At 36.4% G+C, this 14,867-nt stretch overlaps 1 protein-coding gene and 1 long non-coding RNA gene across 5 annotated transcripts in view; one reads left to right on the forward strand and one right to left on the reverse strand.

Annotated features, from left to right (window-relative positions):
* HOXA3 (homeobox A3) overlaps positions 1-11,709 on the forward strand; it is a 42,662-nt gene extending 30,953 nt beyond the window's left edge. For 3 of the 4 annotated variants that reach the window (XM_072412486.1, XM_072412485.1, XM_072412488.1), the window contains 2 exons: positions 8,105-8,657; positions 10,828-11,709. In XM_072412486.1, the coding sequence (XP_072268587.1) occupies positions 8,222-8,657; positions 10,828-11,597 (1,206 nt within the window). In that variant the 5' untranslated portion in view covers positions 8,105-8,221 and the 3' untranslated portion in view covers positions 11,598-11,709. Of the gene's footprint in view, positions 1-4,347; positions 4,482-8,104; positions 8,658-10,827 lie in introns of those variants that run through there. The other variant, XM_072412487.1, reaches the window with a different exon arrangement.
* On the reverse strand, positions 2,600-4,471 carry LOC140331451 (uncharacterized). Its single transcript, XR_011920930.1, has 3 exons — positions 4,158-4,471; positions 2,850-3,069; positions 2,600-2,735 (listed from the first exon to the last, which is right to left on the reverse strand). It is a non-coding gene; the product is annotated as an uncharacterized lncRNA (long non-coding RNA).
* Positions 11,710-14,867: the final 3,158 nt, after the last annotated feature.

Genomic DNA, 14,867 nt, shown 5'->3' on the forward strand with positions numbered 1-14,867 from the left:
AGCTTGTGTCTTGGGGAGTTCTTATATGGCATAGTGTCACCAATGAAGCTTGATCTTATTTCTTAAATGGTATTGTTCTGAATCCATTGACAATAGCCTCCCCATAGAATAACTTTATGAATGTGTATGCATGCCCCTTTTTTTTCAAACCCAAGGTGTGTATACAATCTGTGCATATGTGTGTGTTGTGGAGGTATTTTTGACTATACGTAATTAATCTATCTATCTACCTGTCTACCTGTCTGTCTGTCTATCTATCTATCTATCTATCTATCTTGTTATCAGTCCACCTCCAATCACACGCAAGTGACAAAGTATAATTCCTTTAGTGCGAAAAGCCATGGAAATACAGAAAGCATTCTGTAATTGTAAGTCTGTTGGACAACTACTTGATAAGTCAACTTTAAGTAGAAGGGCTTGTAAAAAAATGAGCAATATTTCAGACCAATTTCTTAGGAATCTTTTGCATAAATGATAGTGTGAACAGAAAAAAAATCTAGAAGGATAGACGAGTTTTGCATTTGTCAGGTAATTAAGGGCCTTTTAGCTTCTACTGTGGGACATGTGTCATGTGTGGGAGTAAGCAAGCCTTCCTCAATGGGCCTCTCTAATGGCTCATATGTGCTGAGCTTAGTAATCAGTCAACAAGCCTTGCACTACTCCATGGACTGACCTACTCTTGTGAGTGTTCTTTTGCCTTCAATACTTATTGTACTAACTTGTGGAAGTATGTTAGTCAACAGCTCAGTTCAATATACAGAGATTATTTTATCTTTGGAATAAGTAAGGAAATAGTGGGGGACCTTGGACTTGTGATGAGTTGGGTTTATGTAATATTTGAGATGAGGACAGATTGATTATTATAAATTTTGTTCCTTCACCATTCCCTATTTGATATAAAAAGGATTTAAGTTGACGTGTTACCACGTGAGCATATAATACGGCATTATTGTGGCATTTGGAGCGGAGACCCAGCCAAGCTTCTCCTGTGATTACGCCTTTCCAGTATCTATTGAGAGCAAGTGCTTTCATTGCCATCTCCAGCAAGAGGCTTTCTTTATTATAGCAACCCAGACCCCACCATCAGCGAGACCTCATTGGGAAACTGATAGGACTAAATGCTTCGTTAGAAAGGATGGATTTTATTTTAAGGTATATCAGATGATTGTTTATGATTGGTGTGAGTTATTGCTGTCCATGGTAAAGGTCAGTGGGGGATTTAGGGTTTGCGTTTGCATTGTGTTTCCCTATTGCGTTTCTTGGGGTGTCTGCTTGTCTCACATCTTCTAATATGTTCTTTAATAGAGCAAAATGATTGCTTTTATATGTATGCTTGGCAAAAAAAAATCATAAAATGTGCCAGTGCTGGTATGCTTCTGATGTTTTTATTTAGTCTACTCATGAATTTGCCTGTTCTTGGTAGAATTCAGCGGGCAGGCATCAGATAAAGAACAATCAATAAGAATCAAATGCTCCTTATTCTGCCAAGTGCATTTCAACACAAAGTCATAAAAAGATGGAAATTATGTTTTGTAATTTTAGGCTATTTAAGTGTACTTTTTCTCTTAGTTGTTTAGCTTAACTGTTTTTCTTTTTCCATAGTGGTGTTGTGCTGTTTGTAGCTGTAGCTCCTGTTGTATGTATTTAAATGAAATACATGTTATATAGTGTTGCATTATCTACAAAAGTACAAAATCGCCAATGAAGATGTTGATAACATATCTAGATACTTCAAAACGCCTTTACAATTTAAGAGGCTGCCTAACACTATCGGGTCATGGCTGAAGTGGTTATTTTTCATATCCTATAGATATGATTATTGGCATGTTGCAATGTGTACAGAGCTGCATAGAAATACATGGAGAGAGTGAGGATATTAAGTACACGCACTAATGAGTGGCGCTTGAGGAAAGGTCACAGTGCTGAGATTTGATTTATGTAGCTAGTGAATTGGGGCAGAAGAGCTTGATAAGATGATGTACCAAAATGGTTTACAATCATGCTTCGCAGAAGGTGGCCAATATCCCTTGTATGTGTTTGTATGTCTCTCTAGAAGTATAAATATGTGTGTGGTGTGTGTATGCTATATGTATATGGATATAAATATTTTCATTTTCTCATATATATATATATATATATATATATATATATATATAATAAAAAATATTAGATGCATTCATATAGTTTTGTGTTTAGAAAAAAAAAAGGATTGAAACGCAATTGCCATATTATTTCATTGCATATTCGATCTTTAAGGCAGGGTATATTTTTTGTTAAAAACCAGTTCCATTTTGTAGATATAAAATAAAAAAGCTTTAGAAAGAGCGTGGTTTCAAAATATCTATTCACCTTTTAAATTTAGGACTTTATTGAGTGTTTTTCTATGTATTAAAATATATATGTTTCAGTTATTGTAGTAATCCTCAAGTACAATAATATTTTGGCAGTCATCTTTACATAAATTAATGGAGGCTGTTTTTTTTATTAGCAGTAGCTTTTTTTTTTTTTACGGCTATCCTAGGTGATGCTTCACTATTCATATTTTTGACTTAGCTACAGTCATGTTGCTATTACACAATTATCGAATGAAGTCAAGAGCTTAGAGTAGTCAGACTTTTATTGCACACAATAGTGTTTTACAAACATGTGTTCAATTACAAAACAATATATAGCAGTAAGAAGGCCGGTGTAAATATATGCGAAAGTCAGGAGGATCCCATCAATCTCCCTAGAACCTGGAAGTCAGAGGATAATCAAGCATCACTTTATACAACATTAATACCCGACATACATAATATAGCTCGAATATCTCCAAGTAAACTGATTTACAACACACATACAAACAATACCTGAGAAAGGCGCTGTGGATAGGATAAACATCTCCCTGCCAGGGACATAAACCTTTCAAATCATAATCATCATGGAATTTATTCTCGTCCATTTCCCTCCTGTTTTATGTGTAAGTAGGTTATGATAGTGTGTGTGATCTCTCTCCAGTCTGGAAGGCATTACAAGGTATAGAGTGTCCAGCCATAAGCTTGGAAGGCGATAGTCTTATCCCCAGCAGTACTGAAATAAAAGAAACTCGGATCAGCAATTTAAGAAGTAGTGGGGTGAATGATTGACCAAAGTGGGCTTTCATCAAATAAAACACTGAGTATTGGCTTAAATGAAAATGCATAGTAGTGGATTTTTGGCTGCCTTCTCCACCTACGCTGCCTGACTCCTTCCTTTCAAGTGGTGCCATTGCAATATGCCGTAAGGAGCAAGTGTTTCTATGTTTTAATGCCCCGTTTACAGCCATGGTGCACGGTGCAATAAATCTTTCCTAGCCATAAATGACAAAACCATTGGTATGCAGAAGAGGCCACCGGCCTGTAGCCCTTTATGTATTTCACTTTATTTGCTGCCTTCTTCCAATAACCTCGCGCCTCTGAAACATTCATATTATATTTTAACACCTGGTTTGGGTTTAAGATTTTTCATGTTTCGCCTATTAAGTCGCCAAGGCTTCCTAATCCACAATGAAAAATAATAACGCTATTATAGGAGGGAATGACGCCCGTAAAAGGGATTCAGTTGCCTTTTTTGCCTTGGATAAAGAAAATCATAGGAGTCATTATTCGTTTCCCACAAACCCTCTATTACCAGAAATGAAAAGAATTTCATTCACATTTGATATTTCGCTCTGAACAAGGCAAGCAGGTCAGCACACACTAGGCGGTATGATTGAAATCAAGTGCACATACATCAATAGATTAATAATTCAGAACACTATTAGAAACTCTTTTTTGTCCTGACCTGGCCGCTAATGTTTGGTGAGAAATAACTAATATTTTTTTTTTAAATATACCCAGAAATAGTCTAAAACAGGCAAATAAAATAAAAAGCCATTTAACATTAAAGTCCTTTAAGTCGCAGGCTGTGTTCATTAGCATAATTTTCCAGAACCCAAGTGACGCCTACTTTCACAGGGTCCTAGACCCTCCTCCCACAATTTTTTCATGTTATTTTATTTTTCTTTCCATGTCTACCCCATCTCCCTAAATGTCTTTCTCTTTTTCCCCCTCTCCCCCCACACATCCCAGTTCCCAGATGAATATTCTCCTTGGAATCTAGCATCATTCAGCACGCAATATTTGTAAGGAGAAACATACCATTTTTGTGTCTGTGGAACTACACTTGGAAAGCCCTGAGAGTTGATAGCTCTTATCTTGGTGACCGGGGTCGCCCATATGTAACCTTAGGGGTTGTCCAGTTTTTTTGGCAGACATTTCTTGTTCAGATTTCCTGAGCGCTGTTCTCATCCTGAGGTCGTGTTGTGCCTGCTTGCTAGTAGGTGATAGAGCTGCAGTGGTGCTGTCCTTGCCCCCTTCATTATGCCTAGGAATTAGTCAGGGTGGGGGGACCCAGATCTGCTGGTTCTGAATCCGAACTGGAGGACAGTCTGCTGTGTTCCGCGTCAGTCGTCAGAATCCAAGGTAAGACGGCCAGAAATCCTCTATCACTTCTGAATGGTTGGAGTTTATGTCCCAGTGATTTATGACCATAGTCTTAAATCTCGGTTCAAGAAGAGTTCACAGGCTCAAGCTTCCTTTCAAGAAATGACTGATACGTATAGTTTGCTAATACAGGCTGTTTTCTCGTCTCCACACAGTTTCTCTGCTATCTGCCCATTGAATCTAGGAGATTATTCATTTTTTTTATCTTCACCTCCAAATATTTTTCTCTTCTTTCTCTAGGACACAGAAAATATCTATTTGTAAGAAAGAGGTTGCACTTGCAACTGTAAAACAGGCGGTGACTTTTTATGTTGTTTATTATTTTATTTTTAATAAAATACTTTATTATTTGACAGTCTATATTGTATTTCCTACTATATTAATTTCTATCAGTTTAAGGAATCGAACTAGAAATTTAATTTGAACTTATTTTAAGTTCTGGTGAATCTCCAAATCATAGAATTATGTTATATTGCTAGCTAAGGGGGCATGTCGGGTGAATGGAGCATTTTCCAGAGACTTCTCAGAGAAGAATGGGTTAATAAAGGCCCAGTTTGTGGCTTTCCAGTTCATCGTTTTTTTTACTCCAGTTATTGGATATTATAGAAATTACTAACTTTGGGATGAATAGCGGGGTTCTGGTATATGAAAAGAAAAGGTGCAACTCTTTAATTAAAATGCTCAAGGTACACAGATAATATTATAGTGCTCAAGCAACATATATACAATTTATAATGATAGGATTGTAATAAATGATGGGGAAACCGTGCAGCTTTCCTAAAAAAAAAGTTACAAAGTTTAGGTACCGTCATGACCATGGGCCTGTTAAAAACTTGTAAGGTTAAGATACATTTTCTGTTTATTAGTAATACCAGTGGCTAGGTAAAAAAATAAAACTAACTCTCTCTCTCTCTCTCACTATATATATATATATATATATATATATATATATAGTTATAATATTATAGTTTTATTTATCTTTTTGTTTTTTATATATATATATATTTTTATTGGACGAGAGCAGTCTCATCTCTGACGTGTAGCTTTTATATTTTTGTATGTTCTTGAAGTTTGCTTTGCTGTGGTTTTGAATGCTTTGCTATTGTCTTATGGGTAAAGTTTGAATAGTAATTTAGAGATAGGTAAACATGAAGATTTAACAAAAGATAGTCAGGATCCTAGAAGTATTTTATGGCTTGTGTTTCCATCATCTACTCTCTCGCTAGCCAAATGACCCCCATACATCAAATTACAGAGCAGTTGCAAAGACAGAGCCTATTATCGTTAGGGGCTGCACACAAAGTTCATGCCGTGGTCATGGAGATGAACGCTGCTGGTCTTTCTGGTTCCTGGTGTTTTTTCAAATCCATCATGTTTTAACAGGTAGAATTGTGTACATTTCAGGACGACAAATCACATTACAAGGCATCTGATTTTTTTAAAGTTACTTATGAATCTATTGAGCATTGTTTTTTGTTTCATGTATCCACCATATGTGCTGTTCGGTATATCAGGGAGCCCAGGCAGCTACATAGTAAATAGATCTGACCTTAGGATTGTCCTGGTTGTGTTATTCTGATACTTTGTATTATTATTTGTAAAGCAAACAGATACATGTAACTTAAAGGAAAAATGTATTCCTTACTACTGGCAATGGTAAAAGTTTTGAAATTAGGCAGGAGTCGAGCTTGCTGGTAAATAAAGATATAAATCTGATTTATATTATTGTCCCTGTGAATACATTGAATGTCCCTATGCTATTTGTTGAGCACCGGTGATAAAAGCCTGGTAAGGTGGATGCAAGCTTCACATTACCTTCATCGGGGTGACATGAATTGTGTGTCTGTAGGCCTGTGTTTGGGAAGCTGTATCTAGCAGTTGATAAACGATTGTTTACTGAGTCAATAGTGTGCTCTGAATGTACAATAACCTGTAATTTACAATAAGCAACAGGAGCTGAGGTTATCGTTTTTACATGATGTTATCAGATCAGTAAGGCTTGGTTCTATGTGTGCATTTCATGCTTAAACTTTGTGTGTTTTGTGTGCTATAGGCTTATGCGTGAATTTTACATTAAAAGTCATGCAATAAGTTGTTCATTTCATTTGGTGTAATGTATGATGCTATCAAAAAAGTAACAGAAAACTTAGTTGGTATGTGTAATATTGTTGGTATTTATATATTTATTTTACACACACATATATATATATATTGCCAAAAATGTCCGTAAATTTATACATTTTTGAGCAGACATAAATTGTGTTTATACAAGAACTAAATTTAACTTTTTTACTATTTATATAATAAACTTCCAGATAGTGTGCATGTATGTGATGAGTACAATGCCGGCTGTTTATTTAGATGCAGGTCCAGGATTATTTATTAAAGGAGTTTAGAATGTTCACACAATAAACTAAATGAAATGATTTAATCATTTGCACATGAAATAAGTAAACGGAAATGTGCTGTTCACATGTTTGGCTAATTGGAGTAAATATTAAAGCCATTTATTATAGACATTGCCATCTGCTTTAGTAAATCAGCCTCGTTTTTTATATTATTTATAATGTAGTGTGTGGGTGTGCATATGGCTTTACTTCCACCAGCATTCACTCACATAAAGTGTCATGATGTATGTGCTATGCTACCTACCTCCATGTGCACACATGTGAGTGGCAAGGGGGCAGTGGAATCATGTATGTACTTGTTTATATTTGTTAATGGTGGGTGGTGGAGTTGTGAGATTTGTGTGAATATGTGTGTGAATGTATGTACTTGTATATATTTGTTGATGATGTGTGGGTGGTGGTGTGAGATGTGTGTGAATATCTGTGTGAATATCTGTATCTCTACTTGTTTAAATTTGTTGATGGTGGGTGGTGATGTGTGTGAATATGTGTGTGAATGTATGATCGTGTTTATATTTGTTGATAGTGGGTGGGTGGTGGGGTGAGATGTGTGTGAATGTATGTGCTTGTAAATATGTGTTGATGGTGGGTGGCTGGTGGTGTGAGATGTGTGTGAATATGTGTATGAATGTATGTACTTGTATATATTTGTTGATAGTGGGTGAGTGGTGGGGTGGGATGTGTGTGAATATGTGTGTGAATGTATGTACTTGAATATATTTGTTAATGGTGGGTGGGTGGTGGTGTGAGATGTGTGTGAATATGTGTATGAATGTATGTACTTGTATATATTTGTTGATGGTGGTGGTGGTGGGGTGGGATGTGTGTGAATATGTGTGTGAATGTATGTACTTGTATATATTTGTTGATAGTGGGTGAGTGGAGGGGTGGGATGTGTGTGAATATGTGTGTGAATGTATGTACTTGTATATATTTGTTGATGGTGGGTGGGTGGTGGTGTGAGATGTGTGTGAACAGTCTGGGCTGTGATTTAGTTATTCAGATTGCATTTAACTGTAATTTCTGGGCAAATGCGAATTACTTGGACGTTAGTTAGAAGCCCTATCATCTTAATACACACTTCTCAATATTGCTGAACACTTTTTCCTTTATGGCTTTCATGTCACTTAGCTATTGTAAGTAAGATGGATCTCTCCTATTTCTTCACTCCACTCTGCTACTTCTGCACCGCAGGTCTGACCAGGGAGGCCATTGGACGAGCAGCGCCACGTGACAGAGGGGTGCCAATGTTATTCTTTACGGGTGTCAAGACCCTGTCAGTTTGTGAAATAAATATTGGGAAACAACGAAATGCAAAAAGCGACCTACTACGACAGCTCTGCGATCTATGGTGGATACCCCTACCAAGGAGCAAATGGTTTCACTTATAATGCAAGTCAGCAGCAATATCCCCCTTCCTCATCACTGGTGGAAAGTGAATATCATCGACCTGCCTGCTCTCTGCAGTCACCTGGCGGCACCGTGCCACATCACAAAGCCAATGACATCAACGAAAGTTGTATGAGAGCTGTTAGCAGTCAATCAAACCAAGCCCCGGTCATCTCAGATCAGCAGCAGCCAACACCACCCTCTGTGTCCCCACCTCAAAATGCCAGTAATGCAGCCACAACTTCCACCACCAAGGCCACAAACATCTCTTCACCTACCATGTCAAAGCAGATTTTCCCTTGGATGAAAGAATCTCGGCAGAACACAAAGCAGAAAGCAACAGGGAGCTCCAGTTCAGGTAAAGTCACCTTTGTGCCGGTCACTCACACCTGTGCTCACACACAATGGGCTGACACCTGCCCTGGTACTGCATTGGTTAATAAGTTCCTAGAAGGCTGACCCATTACCAATGATCATCTAAAATGTGGGTATTCCCCTTCTCTCACTGCAAAGTTCAGAAAAGTCCCATTCAACAGTAAGAATTAATTAAATTACTGATCTCTGCCCACCCTTCACATTTTTTTTAAAACCCCAGCTACTTTCATTTATATAGCACTGTGTTACACTCTATTTTATTAATTTCACTTTAATTTATTATTTTTTAATTACAATAAAAATCAGTTTAGTGCAGCATATTTTTCCTGCAATGTTAGTGGAATAATGACACTTTTATAGACGGTAATTATCATGAATATATTTCACCCTATGGTATTTCACATACATTGCATAAGCATTCATTACACGTGGTGTGCATTGACAGGTGATCTGATTAATGGTAATATTTTTATGAAGTGATTGTCATTTAAATATTTATAATAATACATAATAACTAACTACCAGTCGGGTAGGCTGAATTCCCAGCTATAGGTATAAACTTAATACAAATGGTGAATATAAAAACATTTAGAAAGGCTGCAGGGAAATAAAGTTCAGGTAAAGTCCTGGATTACTTCATTTAATTGCTTTCTGTGAATTAGGTGTCCAGAGTTGAAATACAGACAACAGACTGTCAGACATATACCAGCTGTGGTAATGACAATTAATTTTTATGCAATTATTCGAGGTAATTAGATTTCATCTGATATAGTGGCATAGCCAGGCAGGGATATATTGAATGCTCATCTAAGATGATGGTCTGACAGTTCATTTCATGATTAGATTCTGGAAAACTGTATGACAAGTCTTTGGTGACATGTAATTCAGTTCATATTGCAGAAATCCTCGGTAAATAATATACAATTGGCGTTTGGTTGACCTAGGCATAATCTAACAGTGTATGGTGTAAGATCTCTCATATCCCCCTCCACCCTTCTCACACTCCCTCTTCCCCCTCCTTCTCCCATCACCCTGAGACGCATGCGTGGTCCTACAAAGAACACAGCATTGTGATATAGACTGAATTAATATCTGCTTTTGTATTTGTTTCCTTCTTCTGAATGATAAGTATGAGAAACATTGAATCCAATAATAATAATCTGCTAATAGAGTCCAGGCTGAAACAGTGTAAAATGAGGGAGTAGCCTTATGCTTGCTGTGCTTCTCCATCGAGCTGGCTCCTGGCACATGAAGGTTAAAAACTCAATATACATGAATTTTACTATGTGGATGTTTTGGTAGACATTGCTTTTTAAGCGTATTTGTGCTACACTGTGACTGTGATTCACAATGTTTACTATGCATCATGTTGTGCCTGTGAAACCACAACGTCAAACCAACTTGGCAGGCTAGTACTGTTATCACTACCATCTGGCTTGTCGGTTTGCCCTGCTACATAATAGTGGGAAGGGATAGGGGAGAGAAGCCATCTTTCTGACAAGCAGCTAATAACATGTGTCCCTTTACTGCTATAGAAACATGGCGGCTTACTCTGCTTATAGGAAGCTTAGATATGCTTTAATGACTTGGTTCATTGGTGTGTGCTCCCCCTTCCCAAAATGAAATAATATAATCACATAATATCAATAATTATTATTCCAATGTTTCTAGAGTATGTGTTTAATTTATTTACAGAGGTAGTGTTTAATTTACATTAAAAATATATTCTATTAGATATGTATATAATTCATTTTAAATGCTTTTTGTAGCTGTTTGATTTCTTAATAATAAAAATGTGAATTTAAGAATTTTGATTTAAATAAACAAACAGAAGAAAGATATATCTATCACCAATGAGATTTTTTTTATTAACACATGTTTATGTGAGCAATAACTACAGTTTTGTCCTGTTTTTTTTAAAAATCACCTAAATTGTGTGCAAGCATTTGCTGTGGCCTATAGCAACCACTCTCTGTTCCTGTGTACTGACATGCAGCTGGTTGCTATGGGTTAATGCACATGGTTGCACCACTTTATTGAATTAGGCACAGATAGGACTGAATAGCATTCTGATCACCTGAAGTTCTGTAAGTGAATAATTTACAGCTGCTGCAATCTTTGTTTATGTGTAATAACTGTGTGGTCCTTTGCAGGTGAGAGCTGTGCTGGAGACAAAAGCCCTCCGGGGCAATCTTCTTCAAAAAGGGCCCGCACCGCTTACACAAGCGCACAGCTTGTTGAACTGGAAAAGGAGTTTCATTTTAACAGATACCTGTGCAGACCCAGAAGGGTGGAGATGGCAAACCTGCTCAACCTCACAGAGAGGCAAATCAAGATCTGGTTCCAGAACCGACGCATGAAATACAAAAAGGATCAGAAAGGGAAATCCATGATGACTTCTTCCGGTGGGCCATCACCATGTAGGAGCCCTGTACCACCAACTGTTGGGGGATATTTAAACTCTATGCATTCTATGGTCAACAGTGTCCCTTATGAGCCCCAGTCCCCCCCAGCATTTAACAAACCCCATCCAAACGCTTATGGAGTGCCTGCTCCCTACCCCAGTCCCCATAACAGCTGCCCTCCACATCAGAAAAGATACACAGGGACTGCTGCTGTTACCCCAGAATATGATACACATCCACTCCAAGGCAGTGGTGGCTATGGCAATCCTCATGTACAGGGAAGCCCCGTTTATGTAGGGGGCAATTATGTGGAATCCATGACTAATTCAGGGCCCTCCATGTTTGGTCTAACTCATTTATCTCATTCCTCCTCCAATATGGACTACAGTGGACCTGGACCAATGAACAGTACTCACCACCATGGACCTTGTGATTCACACCCCACATATACAGATTTATCTTCTCATCACAGTTCTCAGGGAAGAATTCAGGAAGCACCCAAGCTGACACATTTGTAATGGACACAAATACTTGTAGGGGAATTAACTCCATTTTGTTTTTAATTTTTATTTTTTTAACCTTTATTGACAGTAACTCCCTTGTCTTATATATATATATTTTGGTCGGCAATATTGATTGCATTTTTTTGTTTGCATAGTACATATCGTCCTTCATGATTTTTTTTTATTACCTGAAGCAGATTTATTTGTATTTTATTCTACACTTTTATCAAACAGGGTATAAGAACAAATGTTTTTTTTTAAAGAAAAAAAACTTTAATGTGAATTTGTTCGTATATTTCTTATTCCGCAGGGAATCAGATTAAATTATTATTGCACTTCTATAAAATTGCTAGGCAAATATAAAAAAAAGTTCTTTAACAGGGTCTGCCTGGATCATAATACTTGTTATTCATTTAAAAATTGTGTGTATGCTGGTGCATATATACCGGTTAATTTATTATTTTTGTTATGCAAGCAAAAATATTCGAACTGTTTACATATTATTTATCCATCTTTCATATTTATAACCAATATCTACCCCTAACATTTAGGTCGTCCTATGGACCTTTTTGTTAAATGGGTTAGTGGTACAGGGAGCTATGTTTAATTCAGATAAATTCTCTTTAAAGATGCAATAAAATCTTAGAGAAAAAAATACAGTGAGAATTTGTATACTTGAAAATAAATAATTCATTTGGCACAATAAGACTCACAGACATGAAATAAATAAGGGTTTAATTTATATTTTATTTTATTATGATTCATACAGTTATTTTAAATAAATGTCCCATTGGCAGTCATGATTACCGGTTTATGGATAGCTCTAAGAACTGCACATATTTTCTTTGACTCTAAATTGCTAGTTGTAGCTGCAGTCACTGATAGTAAGAAAATAAAGTCTGTTCTGTAACAGAGGAGAGAGGCTGGGATAGCCGTGTGTGCTGGACAAGATCTCTTTGAATGCTTTTGTTAGTGATTGATAAGATGGCCGATAATGGAGGTCCGGTAGGTAATAGCTGAGTGCTGATGGGTTTCTGAGGCCAACTTGTGCTCCAAACTGCACCATCAGCTCCAAGGCATCTGTTCACAGGCAATGGCTTCTTCTGGGCAAGCTCTTTGTCAGGAACCAACGCACAATTTACTCCTACACTTTTCCCTAACAGTGGGAATTTAACATTTATGTGGGTGGCTTTGTTGAGAGATAAAATGTAAGAGAAAACACATGCACAAGCACACAAACTAAACTTGAAAGGGAGGATAAAAAAACCAAAATGGAACCAATGCGATAAAAAATAAACATTATATATATAAAAGAAAAAACACGGTATATATATATATATATGTATATATATCTATTATATATATATATCTATTATATATATATATATATATATATATATATATATATATATATAATGCTGTTTTATAAATACCTTTAACAAATATTAAAATCAATAAATCATCAACTGCACTTGCTTACAATAGATCTTTTTTTAACTGCAGTTAACCAAATTAGTAGACAGGACAAATACTATTGCTTTCAATAATTCGCATTAAAAATTCAAGGCAAATACAGTCTCTGGTTATCTCGATCTAATATTAGGTTACAAAGACTTAAAAATAATAATTGTAATAATTTGGTAGGTTCAAAATCAGTTTAGAGACAGACAATTATTTATTCTACATCCTATTACAGGCGCACAGAATAAATGCGAGGAAAGATACATTTTGTATTATTAGTTGTCTGCTAATCCAGGATTATTGGCCACGTATGTAAGCAGTTACAATGTATCATTGAACATTTCTCCTTCCTACACTAATAGATGATCCTCAAGGGCATGAGTTTTTTTGGATTGAAGGGCATGATGTATTATTTTAATGGTGCTCCTGGTTACCATATGTCGCAGGCATCTTCTTCATTGCTGGCTGATTGCCTTATACATACTTTCCTACCTCTTATATAAAACAAACCTCTATGTAATATTTGCTGTAAGGATTGTAAGGATTTTGCAAGGATATTTTGCTTTATTTTCTGCCCAGATACATGGATTGTGGTGTGAACACAGTAAAATTCTTTGTTCCCTGATCTATGAAGCAAAAGGGGAAGGGAGCAGGGATTTTAAGAATACTCACACCCACACACATCAAGCCAACAAAGATTCATTACATCTACACATATCCCCTTGATTTTCCAGTTCTTTCCTTCTCAGCCTATTTTTTTTATTCACTTCTTCATCTACAGACACAAAAACGACACAACACAAAGGAAAGGTGACATACCTGAGATATGAAAATATATCCAATCTGAACCTAAGTCAAGGAAGGAGAGACTAAAATCCCTTCTTTACTTGCATTTCTCACTCAAACCTCTTTCCCAGTAACATTTGATCTTGGAAGAAACAAGAAGCTTTAAATGTGATCTTTAAGGCCAGAAGCTGTCAAACCATTTGGCAAGAAAGATTGATCACACACAGACTTCCTTCCAGCTTTGTTTGGAATAGAAGCAAGAAAATTAAAAACCTTCCATCTAACTACTGCGTTTGTGTGTCTCTAGTCTGAAAAGCCAGCTTAAAATAGCATTTTAGGAAGGTTCAGTTTTAATATTATCTACTCTTTGTTCACAGCCAATAGTTGTTCCTAAATGGACAGCAGTAAACAACAGAACGTGGTCATAGCATTACTGAAAGACCTTTTTATGTATAACTTAGGTGGAGAAGAATTTACCTACACAATGAACAAAAGAATGGGTATTTTCTTATTTTTTATTTAATTATTTGTATGTGTCTATATACAGAAATATCTATTTTTTTTTTATTCTAGGCTCAAGTGTGTGTGTGTTTCTCTGAGTATGTAGCATTTTATTTATCATAATTGCTAAAATGTTTTGTGGTGTGTCAAAACAAAAATCTATGCAATCCTAATTTTTTCTTGTCTATATCTGTCTGCAAATAATGTTTTGGCACACTAAAACACACGTTCACTCTCTCTTAAACATGTAAGTGTGTGTGTGTGGTGCTAGAAAAATACAGAAGGAAAAAATATAAAAAAAGGGTGAGTAAGAAAGAGAGAGAGAGGGAGAGAGACAGAGAGAGAGGGAGAGAGACAGAGAGAGGGAGAGAGAGGACAGAGAGAGAGAGAAAGAATTATTATATCTTAATATATCATATATAACAGATATAGGATTTTGTTCATATGTGTTTATATAAATTTAAAGGTTAGTATAAAAGATGTAAAATGTCATGCTTTTTCAAAATATAGTAGAGCTACTTAAAAAATGAGAGTGCA

This window comes from Pyxicephalus adspersus, chromosome 5, assembly GCF_032062135.1.
Source record: "Pyxicephalus adspersus chromosome 5, UCB_Pads_2.0, whole genome shotgun sequence".
NCBI lineage: Eukaryota > Metazoa > Chordata > Amphibia > Anura > Pyxicephalidae > Pyxicephalus > Pyxicephalus adspersus.